Source organism: Lepidochelys olivacea, assembly GCF_965140295.1.
Source record: "Lepidochelys olivacea isolate rLepOli2 genome assembly, chromosome: 7".
Taxonomy (NCBI): Eukaryota; Metazoa; Chordata; order Testudines; family Cheloniidae; genus Lepidochelys; species Lepidochelys olivacea.
This window is the reverse complement of record NC_140417.1, coordinates 42,207,820-42,223,541: the sequence shown is the minus strand read 5'-3', so window position 1 is coordinate 42,223,541 and position 15,722 is coordinate 42,207,820. Positions and strand designations below refer to the sequence as shown.

Below are 15,722 nucleotides of genomic sequence, written 5' to 3'. Positions count from 1 at the left end.
TTCAGTTGCACAGTTTTCAATCATATTGGGTCCCATCCTGCAGATGCTAGCCACTATATAGTCTGGATAGTATTTGCAAGATGGGACCTATATTTATAACTACTTAATGTAAATCATTTGTACATATCTATCATTTCTGTTAGTAACTTCTTTGGAGATCAAAATCTGTGAAAACACAAGTTAAAAAAATCACTCCCTCAAAGTTCTGACACAGCAAGAATCAGAGTGTTTTTTATATCCTGTTTTTTCTCCATTTGCGTCTTGGCAAGTATCACTCACTGAGATATTGTAGGCTGGCAGCACTTCATTCTACAGCCTATTCTTTGGACTTCTGTCCCTCCTTACCGAGGAAGAAGCACTGAGTCAATTACTGATTGGGATTGTCTATACATGCCTTAGAGGATACACTTATACAGACTGATCAGGAAACCATCATTAACCATCAGGTCAAATATTATCCTGTACCTAAATCTTCTATTTCTGAACATTACTGTTGAAAAGGTTGTGATGCGAAAAATCCATCCTAAATGTAAACTGTGCTTAAAAATCACACATCAGCCAAAATTTTAATACTTTTTTCACTTCAGCTAGAATGGGGAAATTAGGATAGTTATTGAAATCTGCACTCTACATTCTGAATACACAGTGGGTTCTTCTACACATTTTTTTTTTAAATATTTTTCTAACTTCCTACTGCTCAACCTGCTCAGCTCCACTGGCTTTACCAGCAATGAAAGTTTTAGGGTTGACAGGCCACAAGATTCATAAATTCGTAGATTGCAAGGCCAGAAGGACCATTGTTATCATCTAGTCTGACTTCCTGTATAACTCAGCCCATAGAACTTCCCCATAATTAGAAAAACATTCAATCTTGATTTAAAAATTATTAGTAATGGCGAATCCACCGCAACTCTTGGCAAATTGTTCCAATGGTTAATTACGCTCAACATAATAAACGTATGCATTATTTCTTGTCTGAATTTGTCTAGCTTCAACTTCCAGACTTTGAATAGAGTTATACCTTTCTCTGCTTGATTAAAGGTATGTTTACACAGCAAATAAAAAAACTTATCCTTTGCCAGCCAACTCAGGCTCACAGGGCTTGGGTTTCAGGGCAAGTTTTATGGATGTATAGACTTCCACACTTGGGCTTGAGCCCAAGCTCTAGGACCCTCCCACCACACAGGGTCCCAGAGCTCAGACTCCAGCTCTAACCCAGAAGTCTATACAGCCATGAAACAGCCCTGCAGCCCAAGTCCCAAGTCGGCTGGTACCGGCCTGCAAAGGGTTTTTCTTTGCCATGCAGACATACCCTTAAAGGCCCTTTATCATCAAATTTTTGTTCCCCATGCAGACATTTAAGGACTGTAATCAAGTCACTCCTTAAGATTTCTCTTTGTTAAGATAAATAGATAGACTCAAAGAGCTCAATTAGTATAAGGCATGTTTTCTAATCCTTTAATCTAATCTGACGCTCTGCATCAGTGATCTGTCCTCTTCATTGTTTTTCAGTTCCCCAATTTTTGCGTCATTGGCAAACTTTATTGGTGATGATTTTATGTTTTCTTCCAGGTCATTATTAAAAATGCTAAACAGCATTAGGCCAACAACTGATCCTTGCAAGACCCCATTAAAAACACACATCCTTGATGATTCCCCATTTACAATTATATTTTGAGGCTTAACAGCCAGTTTTTCATCCATTTAATGTGTGCTATGTTGATTTTATACCATTCTAGTTTCTTAATCAAAGTGTCATACAGTACCAAGTCAAGGGACAGGATTTCTAGAAATGATTCTCTTTAATCTCTGTTCAATTATACCTCTTCTGTGACATCACAAATAAACATCTCTGTAACAGTCTAAGACCTGCACCAGGCTTCAGTAAGATTCCTTCAAACCAGAAAAGCTGTTTGTGCAGAAAATATAAAACATTTCAGCATGTGCTTCTTGGCGTTATGATTTATATCAAATAGTAGACTAACTTCCAAATATAACACACTTAACATACCTCCCAAACACTTGATTTTAGCTCACCTAGTAAATCTACTATTTATGGATTACCGAAGTCAAATCCTAGCTCTGGGGTCATTCAACAGATACCTGAAGTCCTGATACCATAATATACACTCCAATTCCAGTCAACCAATTCACAAAGGGTCATTTTGTTTTGTTCATTTGTTTTTACAGTAAAAGATATGCTCTTTTATTAAAATGAATTGTGACTAATTAGGGAGGGAAAAAGATTCAGGAGGAAGGAAACGTGGCCTAAGTGGCATTATGGTTCACCAAAAAAAATTAATTTAAGAGTGAACACATCTAAACCAAGAATACATACTGCATGCATGTCAAGAAGAAGGCATATATATTCCTCCTTTCACAGTAACATTCCATCTGTAGGTCTTTTCCAAATGAAACAAAGTTGATAAAGCATATCCATTTTAAAATTGCTATTAAATCCAATTTGAAAATGAAGAATTTTGCATTGCTTCCCAAGTTAGAATTCTAATTATTTATGGTGGTGGTGTGCTATGTATTTGATATTTTCCAGACCAACAAGCTCCCCAAGGAGATGACAATCTAGGAACATGCAGGCAAGTAAACTGAGCTGAGGGGAAACTGGAAGTAAAGTATGCTGCTTCTTTTTACTTAATATGTATGTCAAGATTTAATGTAGTCATCATGGCATGGAATGGATCTTCAAGGAGGATGTTTAATATGAAGAGAGTAGAGCCTCGGGATACCATACCATACAAAAGGGGGCAGCACTGAAAAAAGTATAGAAATGATTGAGGCAGTCAAGGGTGGACATACTGAAAGAGCAGAGTATGATGCACAACAGGACAAGCTCATATAAGGAGGAACAGACAGAATTATATAAAGCTTTAAGGATGACAAGAAGCTGAAACAGGATGCAATAGTTGATGAGGTGCAAGTGGAGAGATTCAGAAGGGGAGAGACATGACCAAAACAGAAGCAAGGAGGAGGACTTTTGCATGGACTGAAAATGATAATGTGGGCTTTAAGGATGCTAGAAAGACTAGAACATGGGCCTAAGAGAGAGAATATGCTGGTGGGTGCAGGAAAAAGAACATGAGGAGGAGGAACAAGATGCAGGACATGGACATGGCCTGGGTGTGTGGAGCAAGCTAGAGGGAAGAGGGAAGAATAACCCCCAGATGGGCGGATCGAATGCCAGAGAGAAGGAAGCAGAGTAGGGAGGATTTAGGAAGGAAGATAATATGTCTGAAACCAAACTCCTTAAGTTAAATCTGATGATGGGACATGCAAAAAAAGATGCTGAAGAGACAGAGCAAGATGCAGGACTGGATGGAAGGAGACAGACCAGGGTGGACTGTAAATCTGGGAGTCATTAGCATAGAATGAAAGTTGAAGCCATGTGAATGGATTTGATAGCCAGGAGATAAGATGTAAAGAAAACAGAAGGGAGACAAAGTCAAACAATGAGACAGTAGAGTAAGAAAGAGAGGATTATATCATAAAAGCCCAATGACAGACTATCAAGGAGGAGAGGATGATTGACAGTGCAAAATGCAGTACGGAGAAGTCAAGGATAACAATGGAGCATAGGTTTTTGTGAGAGCAGTTTCAGCAAGAGCAGGCTTCCTTGGAGATAATGGAAACCAAATCGGAAGGGATCCAAGACAGACTTGGAGGAGGAGAAACTGAGGTACACACTATATTCAATAAAGAAGAGGAAGGAGATGGAGAGGCAGGTGATGTCAAAGGAAGGGTGTTAGAGGGTAGAGTACACCATGACATATTGGTATTGTATGGGGAAGGAGCCAGAGGACAGTAAGAAGTTGAGGAAAGCAGTGAGCCTGGGACAATGGAAGTACAGAAGTGTGAAAGGATCCAATCACTGGGATAGGTGATGATCAGTTCTAAGATCTTAGGTATATACCTGTAGACTATTCCTGATGTAGAGCAAATATCATGTGTGCCCCCAAGAAGCTCAGACAGAAAGATGGCTTCTGTTTTCAAGGCTGACATTTTGTAGTCTGTTTCTTAGTTATTTTAATAATAGGTAAGCCATGAAAGAAAAGTCACAGGGAAAGTAACATGAGTGGGCTTCTGTGTGCTTATTTTTTCCAAAATATGTCATCTATTCACATAGGAATAAGAAGTTCAAAAACGCCTATATTAAAAACACAGCAGTCAGAAAACCATTTCTACAGAACCCCTGTCTAAAATCAGTAATTTCTGAAGAGAAGTTAAACTAATCTGAATTTAGAGAAGTGTAATGCTAACATGTATATTATGTTAACACCTAGTTCACAAGGAACAAGTATGACTGGACAGACAGCTGCTGATATGCCATGATCTGATATGGAATCTTGTTCCCATGGCCTTTAGGGTAGATTTTTCATCTTCCTGCATTTTGCAAGCATGACTAGATAGTTTGTGGGCTTTCTGAGAATCTTCAAGAACAAAACATAGGTGGTGAATAAGTTTAATGAGGACAGATAATAAAATTAGAACATCCAAAATAATCTAATTTATCAAACACAGATAAACTAACCAGGAGCAATAACATGAGCAAAGAGCTGTGATAAATGCAAACATTTACCCAATGAGATACTTGCATTAAAAAATAAACCTAAAACCAAAAAAATTTAGACAAAGGATTTTACTAGTAGTAATATCCCTGCATTTTTCTCACTATTATTACTGAAGACATTTTTGTTTGAATAGAAGATTTAGTCCTAGGAACCACATTTTCATTTTGCTTCTCCTGTTACAGAGGTCATAACCTTGCATGCCTCTATGGAACGGACTGCAATATCAGAAGTTATAATACACAAACACAAGGCAAGATAGAACAGCAGACCTATATGGCTCAGGTGACAAAGAAATGAGGAAGACAGTATTCTAGATGAACCATTATTTAATGCTATAATTAGAACAAGTTATTTTTGATGGTACGTTATTCAAGCAGAATGGAAAATGGTAGCTCGCTCACACACACACACAACTGGTACAAAAGACTGCAGTAACTCTACATAGGCTCCTTTGAAAACCCCAGCCTACGAGGGTTAAGTGTCCATTATCCAATCTCAGCCACAGTGATTCTGACTACCCAAGAATGATGCTTATGTACAATATACACACACATACACCAGATGAGCATTTGCACCACTATGTGTAAATTGTCATAGGCTCACTGACTTCAAATTAACGGGCCTACGACAATTCACACAACCTTAAGATCTGCCCTAGTTTGTTTACATATACACACATTACACACACACCAGGTTCACAGTGTTGATGTCAGCTATGTGCTTTTCAAATAACTGGCCCCTTTCAATGAAACATGAGTTTATTGGGATGTTATTTAAATTTTCCTTCTCCAATACAAAATAGGAAGTGTTTCTCAGCCACACTGAGAACAGCCACACTGCTCTACAGTGAAAAATGGGCACAGATGTGGGTCAGAGTAACTGCAAGTGCAAACAGGAATATTTCACTCAGACAGAGATGCGTTGATATATTTTTCACCAGCCTGGTTCTCACGGGACTGCTCTTACAGGCCCACTTGGAACTTTTTAATTGAGAAAGGTCATGAACCCCTGTAAAACTCCCCATTGTCTTGGGAAGATTTGTTTCACACTAATGATGGAAAAACTGCAAACGCTCTTCTACTTTTTTTGTTTTCGAACGACACAGAAGAAAAATGCCATGAAATTCTCTCACTTCAAGGAACGGAAAGGACAAAAATCAGGATTCCCATGAACTACAAAATTAACATGTTTTACACTAACTAAGTCTTCAGGGAAATCTGAGCATGAGAGAATTTAAAAGGAAGAGCGAGACAGTCCTAAATCCAAATATCATGTTGGGCAATGATAATTGATGGAAGTATATTTCAAGCCTATTAAAATCCTCCAATCATTTGAGCTCAATAGAGAATTAGTATGTAAGAAGAATTCATGTACCATATGGAAGCTTGGCTTTAGCAACTAAAAATACATCACCACAAATATTCCATGCCTTGTGTCTTACACCTGATTTGAGCTACACATTCATAGACTGTATGTAATCCGCAAGAGGGCAGGAATTCTCTCATTACCTAATGGAAGTTAACCTGAACTAACTATCTAGACTACATCCCAGACCAAATCATTCCTGATGCAACTCAAATGAAATCAATGGAGTTACGTCAGGGGTTAACCTAAACACAAAGTTTGTGATCATCTGCAAGTAGGTACTGGCTCCAGTGAAACTGAAGGCCCGATCCCACTACATATTTTAACCCATTTCCAAGGAAAGTAATACCCCTTTTAAAACAACTAATACGGCTGCGTCCACAGTATGCATCTCTAAATTGCTTTTCAATGACATTACAGAACTATGTACAAACACTGCAAGAAATTAGTAGCTAGCATCTGCTGTAAACTATTTTAGTTACAAGAAGAGTTATGCATACTCAATTGTTGGGTTTCCCATGTAATCTGAAAATTTATTATGCCAACTATATAAGCAAAGAACAGTTACTTTCCAGAGTAGGAAAGTAAGTGAAATGTATGATACTATATCGTGAGTATGGAAAAAAATTTATCTTGAAAACAGTTTTTTAGAAATGGGTCAGCTAGCTAAACAGTCAGCTATCTAATGAGACCAAGAAATGGGAACCTGAGAAACCAGTCTAAAAACACCTCTTTTATGTACCACAGTTACATATGAAATGCCTGATCACCAAACAAGGGCTTAGCATTGGTCTCTAGAAGAGTCAGGACGCTGTGTTGTCATCTCAACTGTATGATTCACCTGTAGCACCAAAAACTGAATACAGCTGTGCATATAACAAAAAATTAAAAGCTGATAACAAAAATACAATATATTCCATGGGGGAAGCCATTTGGCATTCTTCCTACTGTGTAAATACAAACTAACAACATGAGAAAAAACCAGTTTAACCATCACACAATCCTATGTGCTCCAGAAAACATCTGAACGGGTTCCTGGAAGAGTACTATGGAGGTTCTAGCAGCCGTGTTAGAACAGCTTAGTACAGTTATGCAATTGAAACCATGTTAAAAAGTGTTCTCTAAAACAGTTACCATTTGTGTTTAGCATGCACAAGGCCTGCTAAGTTTGTAAAGGGTTTGATACTAATTTCAGTTTGCTGATTCAGATGCTTGGTCCTTTGAATTACTGAAGATATTATCGGAGTTATTTTGAAACTTCTTAACTCAGACAGGGCTAATGGACTTAGCCGAAATTAAAACTCAAAGTCTGTCAATATTGGTGTTCCAGGACATGTGTAATTTGTAACTATAGAATTTGCAATACAGTTTCCACCAAAAAAATGAAATTAATTTCTTATTTTAGTATGATACACATTTACAAGCAAATCATGTTAAATTTTGTACAAGTTACTTCACTTTAAAAAAACAGCCACATACATCAGTTAAGGTACATACATATTCAATTACAAAAAAGTGATTAATATTCATCTGAATATGTATTTAACCAAATTTTAGTATGTGACAGAGACATTTAGGCCCAGGTTCTTGTAGGTGCCCAGAAACAACAATAGCACACCAACCAGGCAAAATGTCACCAAAGACTATCTGCAACTAGGCCCATGCACAGTCTACTCCTACTTTAAGAAGTTCACAATCTTCAAGAATAACATTATGATTTCCTTATGTTATAGGCTATTATATGGTGCTCATTACAGTAATATCCCAGCACTTCACAGAAATGGGCTAAAAACAAAATGTGAAAATGGCTAGTCTATTTTCAGTGGGGTCCTGTTATACAACAAGCCCAACCAGCAGACTCTCAGAGTTTTAATTCCCCCAGAGATAGTGAGACAACTATTATGTTTGTTCACTTTTATAAGTGTTTGTTAAAATAATTTATCTGAAATGGGAAAAATTTTGTGATGAAAACAAAAGAAAAAATGAATGTGAGATTTGCCCCTTTTATTTCTTTAATCATATTTTCTTTTCACAATTTTTGATCTTTTCACAAGCAGCCTGTGAATTCTCCTAAGAAGCACTGAGTCATAGAGTTTAAGGCCAGAAGGGACCACCAGATCATCTAGTCCGACCTCCAGAACATCACACACCACCACCACCACCTAGCATCCTAAACGCAACAACTGAAATTAGGCCAAAGTATTACAGTGCACAGGAGACTACACTATTGTGCATCACAGGCAGAAAACAATAATGACCACAATGCACCAGTATCTGTGGCTCCCATAATAGCAGGGAAATGATTGAGTCCTTCCTGATCCCAGCAATTTAGGGTTGAAACCCTAAACTATGAGCTTCTAGGAACACATGACAAGCCAGAAGTGAGCCCCAGAGCTGCTGAGCGCTGCTCCCTACCATCACAAGCAACCCCATCATAGAATCACACTCATATTTCCAGGTCTGAAAGCACAGGCTCACATTAGATTCCTCAATTGAAATTTCTCTTTTTCCCCCCACAAGTATCAAAATGAGGACCCTCATAGAAGAAAATTGAAATACTCAAAACAAAACAAAAAAAGAGTCCGAACTTTACAACCTCTTGATTTCTAAAAAGGGGAACAGAGTCAGCAGACAAAATGTTTTATGTTCATCCTGACCACAGAAGAGAAAAAAATACACACACACAATTACATATGGAAAATTTAAATTCCAAACAAACAGTAAATGTCAAAAGCAAGCCTTCACTGAAATATTAGTAAGAGCTTAGATATACACTATTATTGCTTTGCCGACAATTACTGAATTACTTCAAGATATTAATTCTGAAGTGGTCTTAGATTTATTATGAATAAATATAGGACCTGAGTCTTCAAACAGTTATACACATGACTAACTATCACTCCATGATTAGTCCTATTTGAGCATATGCCTCTTTACAGGAGTGAAGCCTTAAACAAATTGTGTGAATAAATAAATGCCGTAATAACTTTGTTCAAGCTTTTATTATTTTTCATTTACATTAAATCAGTCATTTTAATTGCAGCTATAATCAAGTTAGCATCTAACAACCGAGTAAGACCACATTTGCAAATTTTTACTGGAAAAAAATTGGAACTTCTCAATAGTATATTGAAGTGTGATTTGAAGCTCGATAATCATTATTATTAAATTTCATTTTACATAATCATAGCACTGTAAAAACAAGGGACAATACCATGGGATGGATACCTCTCAAATTACCCTAATTTTGTCCCACACTAACTTGCTGTTATCTAGTATTTAATGCAAATTGTTCACATGCAATACACATGCAAAGAGCTAAAAACAAGGGTCACAGAAAATGTTTATATTAAAAAAGCATGAGTCTTTCATGACTATATTTCCTGCATTGTTATAATATCTACCTAGATCTTTACACCACCCTTATCATTAGGATATACAATCTCCTTGGGTCCCTCATTTGGGGTTGATGTCCAGTTAGGCCTTAACAGGTTGAGAATGATACAGGTGGACTGTCTATACTATTCAAATCTATTCTCACCCTTCCATCAAAGGGAGAGATGATTTTTTGGGGTATCTATGACACACTTTTACTTAAAAAGGCTTAATCAGTTGGGCTGATTCACTGAACCAGCATTCAAAAAGTTCAGTATCTTTTAGAAAAATTACATTTCTGGGGCACCTTTCATTGTGAATTGTTACTCATAATACTTTATCAATACACTGAGCACTTAATGCATTAGTGAACTTCAGCCCTTTCTGGGGAAGACCACCACCTAGTAGCACTACATAACTGTTTAAGACAGAAAATTAAAAACAGCTTCTTTTTGTAAGAGTAGGAAAATACAAAAGATAACAGTTGCCTTCCTAAGAATTTACCAGAACACTGCAGTTAACAACCTGCCCTTGGCAAAATGTTTATAGTGACCACAAGTAAACATTTCATTCCAAAGATCTCACCTCCAGCAGCAAAATGCCCCAGTAGGGAAACAATTTTAAGAACTAGTTTGGAACAAGTCACAGACTCTGGTATTCTAATACATTTATGTACGTCATGCTTTTTTCCCCCACTTCACAATCTCTCCTCAGGCTGCTGGTACCCCGAATTGCTCCAGTTCTCCCAGTGTAAGCCACAGTTTCCATCTCCCATCTGACTACCTGCTGTGGTATCTGGGTCATAATTTCCCTTCAAACATCAAGCCTAACACCAGCCCTTGGATGACTGCATGGAGAGCAAAGAACCTGAAAATACTTTAAAAATTGATAGCCTATTTACATGTTTGTACAGTACCAAGCTCAGCAACACCCCCATCTTGACAGGTTCCTTAGGCATTACAACAGAAACACCACATACTGGAGAATTAATTGCTGATTTTAAAAAGATACCAATGACTATAAGTTTGACATTCCGTAGTTTGGCTGTGTATTTAGCTTGCTTATATTCCAAGAGAGTCTGTGCTTTTCTTTCCCCCCTTTTTATCAAGGAGTTCTCCCAGCCCCCAAAAAACAGGGACGGGCAGGGGAACGGAAATGGGTAGGGTCATCTCCAATAGCATTTCAGGTGCTACTCTGCACCACGATGCCACTTCATTCATATCCTCAAAAAGAAAAGGAGTACTTGTGGCACCTTTTCTTTTTGCGAATACAGACTAACACGGCTGTTACTCTGAAACCTGTCATTCATATCCTGTGGTCTCTAGGTGCTATGCCATGAGGAGTGGACTTCACTTCATGGGTAAATTCAATTGCTGTACACTCCCAAGGGATGCTAGAGATGAGGCAACCCTCCCTCTCCCTCCAAGACAGGGGTTCTCAAACTGGGGTCAGGACCCCTCAGGGGGTTGTGAGGTTATTACATGGGGGGAGGGGTCACGAGCTGTCAACCTCCACCCCAAAGCCCACTTTGCCTCCAGCATTTATAATGGTGTTAAATACATAAAAAGTGTTTTTAATTTATAAGGAGGTTTGCACTCAGAGGCTTGCTATGTGAAAGGGGTCTCCAGTAAAAAAAGTTTGAGCACCACTACTCCAAGGGATCACAGGGGAAAGGAACCAAAGCCTGAGAGGACAAAGGCAGATTGCCAGCTTGTACCCCAGGGGCACTGACTTATGTCCTCCCAGAACCCCAAGCTGAGCAGGGAACTAGCTCAGCCCTGACTCAGGAGGAAGAAGGATCCCTACTGAATCACTAGCACCACTTCCTCCTATAGCACCTGGGGCTCGAGGCTGGAAAGGGCCTGGCTTCACGAATCGGTGACCCATCTCAGCCAAGCCTCCGTGACAGCCGCACACGGCAGACGGGAACCAAAGCAGCAGCTCTGGACTTGCCCCTCCCCCCAGTGAGGCGCCTGGTAAACAAACAGCAGCCTCAGCGGCGGGGAGAAGCCGCTCAAGCCAAGGCACCGGGAGGGAAAGGAGCCAGAGAAGGGAAGGGGAGCGTCCCACGCCTCGGAGAGCTCCCCCGCGAGCTCTGGCAACTGCAGGAGCCCTAAGCGCCGCAGGGAAGAGAGCAGTTCCCCGCCCCACAGGGCAAGGGGGGGGCTCTCCAACATGGGAAGGCGGCGGCGGCTCCCCCCGCGCAAGGGGCGAGGGAGGGAAGCGGCTCCGCGCTCCATGGGCGCAGGGGGAGCGCGACAGCGCAGGCAGGAGAGAAAGGGGAAGCTCCTCACGCCAGCAGCACCCAGGGCAAGCGCCAGCCCCAGTCCGGCTCCCGAGCCCCCGGGCCCTGATGCATGAGCGGGGGACCGGGCGAGGCCGAGTCAGGGGCGCCCAGGCAGGAACCGAGCAGCCGGGCCGGGGGAGGAGAAACGCCTCCACAGCCGCCCGCGGGGGCGGGGTGCCGCGAGTCCTGCCCTCCGGCAGTATGTGTACGTGAGCGCAGCCGGGCCCCTTCCCTTGGGACGCTGCTGCCACCGCCCTCACCTTTCCGATCCCGCCTCTGCGGCCGCCCCTGACAGCCGCCGCTGCTGCACCTGAAGACCGACATCTGCGCCCGGGCGGGGAGGCAGCCACGTCCCCTTCTGCGAGCTGCGCCAGCAAAGGGGGCGCCCAGACCCGCTCACCGGGCTCGGCGGCGTCCGAGGGGCGCCCAGACCCACCGCGCTGGCTGGCTGGAAGGAGCAGGGTCCGGGGGCGCCCAGTCCCGCTCACTGCGCCCGGCTGAGGTGAAGGAGACGGGTCGGTAACGCAGCCGGGCGCGGCGGCATCCCGCTGAGGGCGCAGAGCCCTGGAGAGGGTCCCCCCGCGCTGGAAGCGGGTGTGCGCTCCCGCTGCACAGGGCACCGGCCGTTCCCGCAACGCCGGCGCGGTGATTGGAGAGGCTGGGCAGGAGGGGTGGAGAAGGAGGCGGAGGGATGATATAATAATAACCAGCGCAGCGCTCCGTCTTTCCGAGGGATCCCAAAGCGCTTCATAGGCAGGAGCAAGAAAGGACCACCAGTAGGGAACTAGGCGCCAGGACGGCCAGCTCCCATCCCCAGCTCTTAAATATAGTACAGTATACCTATCTAGGGCAGAGGTGTTTGGGGAGCCTTAATGTTTTACACAATGGATCAACTGGAGACCCTCGAATAAGTGTGAATCAAAATATACAAATTGGAGGCAGGCATCATTCTCTTACCATCACGCCCAAACTACCCACCCTCAGCTCCTAGGGCTACCCCCAAAATATCCCAAAGATCATTGTCACCTGGGGCACAGTATCCCTGAACATGATATTGAGCAGAGGGAGTCTGCATCATCTCCAGGCAGCTCAGAAAGGGACAATTCTTATATGAGTGAGACCCACTTGTCTCCAGGCTCATCACTGCAACTAAGGGCTATTTTGTTCTCTTACAGCCAGAGACATACACATATATGAAGGCCAGAGAAAGAACCGTAGAAGGGCGGTATCATCCAAGAGGAAGATGGCTAGCTTTTCCATTTCTAAAGTGAGCATCCCCAACAAGGGGTAGTCAGAAGGATCAGAGTTTGGGAGGGACTGAGTTTTCTCTCCTACCCAGACACACTACTGCCTCTTTTTAAGCAATGGTCAGCCCCACCCCCTTCCTGAAACATCTCATCCTGTCTATTCTTAGGCACAAGTATGCAAGGCATGGGGACAAGTTTATTAATAAACAGTCTGCCCAGCTAAGGGCCCATCCAAGCTGATTCTGCAGGACTACGTTAATGCTGATTTGCAAAGGTGGCTCAAGGCCCACTAGAGAAAGGGGTACACTGTGTACTAGTGGCTCTCAGGCAATCTTCCCCTGTTGCTGCAGCAGAGGGAACATGAGGCGCAAGTTGCATTCAGGCTTTATATTACCCTGGCAGCTGCACTCCATACACCACTGATAAAAGCACATAGGCCCTACCTCTGCACATGTTCCCTCTGCTAGTAGCCCAGGAGTAGTTCAAAGGAGACTTTCTGAAAAGTACTAGTGTAGAGAAGACTAGTGTAAAGATATGTCCACTATTTCTCTAAAGCTGGAGGAGGAATTCTGATATCTGGGTGTTGGGAAATATTCCAAGCAGTAGTTCTACTGTGCCTCACCAATTTGAACAAACCAGAGTGATAAATATTAAGTCACTTCTTTTAATGCTACCTACTGAGAGGTGCTCAGATACCATGCTGATGAAAGCACTACAAGAACCCAACTAGAAAAATCACCACAAAAAACAGCATCTATTTAAGTTTCTTGTGCTTCAGTTAACTTATCTCCAACCACAGTGATAATATCACTGTATCTGTCATGTGCTATGACATTAATAGATCACATTGGAAGAAGGATATTTCACGAGAGAGCTTACTTGAAATAAATTATTACAGATGTTTGGTTACATTCACAGTGGTTCATAAATAGACTACGCCTGTTTACTTTGGCACTAGTGTGTAAAGTGAGACTGCCTGGAAAGAGACATGAGTTCACACTTATTGCATCTTTCACACAAATTAAAAAAGGTAGTTACTGACCATTTGGCAAACACTGGGTCTGATCTCCCTCTGATGGAAGTCACTGGCACATGAAAAAGGAGTAAAATAAAGCCATCTTTAAATGGGAGCAGGAGTAGACCATTTAACCTTTTCACATTACTTCACATAAGAACATATTATCCCAGTTTTACAGAGGAGGAAAACAAAGCACAGTGAGATTTGGATCTGGTCATATAGAAAATTACTGCCAGAATTTGGAGGAGAATGCAGAATTTACTCTTCGTCTAATGCTCTGAAATATTATCTGGATGCTTATTTCATGAAAGGGGAAAGCACTTTGCAGAAAACCACTTCAGGCCCTCTCTAGCTAATCAGCTTCAACAAAGGCCTTGTCTACACTACAAGCAATAGCTCGAGTTAGTATGCTTGAGTGGCTATACTTCAACACAACCACTAAAGTTATGCAGCAATTTGATGAGCAGCACAGTGACTTGATTGGCTGCTGAGGAGTTGTTGTACCTGTCTCTGTTGCATCCCCACTGCATTACTGGCTGGAATATTAGCATCACTCATGCTTCGACCTGACCCACCCCCACCTCCACCTCTTTGGAGTTTAAAGCACCACTTAACTCAATCTACACATGTGTGTGTGTAGATGGGAATCAGGTTAGAAATAGCACTTGTTATAACTTGAGCTATTTGTACTGTGAATACACACCCTCCATCACTAACAACCTACAGACCCAAACTGAAGATAAAAGAATGTTTAAATCTCCCTTACCTGTTTCAAGCATGGTTCTGTGACACAAGGACCTTTTGAAGCCAACTGGCAGAGGGCACAGGGGTCCATAAGGGTTACAGGGATCCCCTGGGTATGGTATTTACATATTAGTTTACCAAAAAGTGTCATGTAAGGTCTCTACTGAAAGCCTGTGTCACACTGGTCATTATCATCTCTGCAAAGTGTATGTGCAGATACTACATAAAGAGATAGAATCATAGAACTGGAAGGGACCTCGAGAGGCCATCTAGTCCAGACCCCTGCACTCGTGGCAGGACTAATCATCTAGACCATTCCTGACAGGTGTTTATCTAACCTTCTCTTAAAAATCTCCAATGATGGAGATTCTCTCTCTCTCTCTCTCTCTCTATATATATATATATATACACACACACACAGAGAGAGAGAGAAAACAGTATGTTCTTAAAGCTTTATAGTTAAAGGCAGGTTCCACCATATAGGAGGGCCATTGTGTCTTACAGTGGAAGTTTATATGCACTGATTTGATTAGCAACAATGTTAATGAGATTGTGGGGAGCTCAGGAAAAGAAATTAACTGGAAGAGGTGAAGAGCAGAAGAGGGAATCCTATGTACAGGTGAAGAACAAAGGACTGGTCTAAAATAGCTAAGGGTGTAGAAAGACACTCTGCATCCTGTGAAGACAAACTGCCAGCAGGCTTGGTCTCATGAAAGGAGGGTTCCAGCCTAAGTTCTCTCTAGGCTGAGTGGCCGCCCTGCCACGCAGCAGGCTATAAAGGGCTGCACAGGCATGCAGCCACAGGGGCTTGGAGAGGAGAAAGGTAGGGGATGGGAGCAAGTTGGGGCATGCAGGGCTGCTGGCGGGGAGAGGCGCCTCTCCCCCAGAGCTGCTGCCAGTGGGGAGAGGCGCCTCTTCCTGTGGCCCCAGCCCCAGGCTGCTGCAGTGAGAGAGGGCTGGGAGGAGTCCTCCTCTCTGGAGCCCTGGGGCAGCCTGCACCCCAAACCCCTCATCCCTGGCCCCACCCCAGAGCCCTTACCCCCAGGCAAAACCCTCACCCCCCCACACCAACCCTCTACCCCAGTCCTGAGCCCCCTCTTGTA

General features: G+C 42.4%; 1 protein-coding gene across 2 annotated transcripts in view; it reads right to left on the bottom strand.

Annotated features, from left to right (window-relative positions):
• PFKFB4 (6-phosphofructo-2-kinase/fructose-2,6-biphosphatase 4) overlaps positions 1-12,226 on the bottom strand; it is a 90,551-nt gene extending 78,325 nt beyond the window's left edge. Inside the window, exon 1 of one of the 2 annotated variants that reach the window (XM_084634257.1) lies at positions 11,871-12,226. In XM_084634257.1, the coding sequence (XP_084490383.1) occupies positions 11,871-11,934 (64 nt within the window). In that variant the 5' untranslated portion in view covers positions 11,935-12,226. Of the gene's footprint in view, positions 1-11,617; positions 11,724-11,870 lie in introns of those variants that run through there. The other variant, XM_084634259.1, reaches the window with a different exon arrangement.
• Between the last annotated feature and the right edge of the window lie 3,496 nt (positions 12,227-15,722).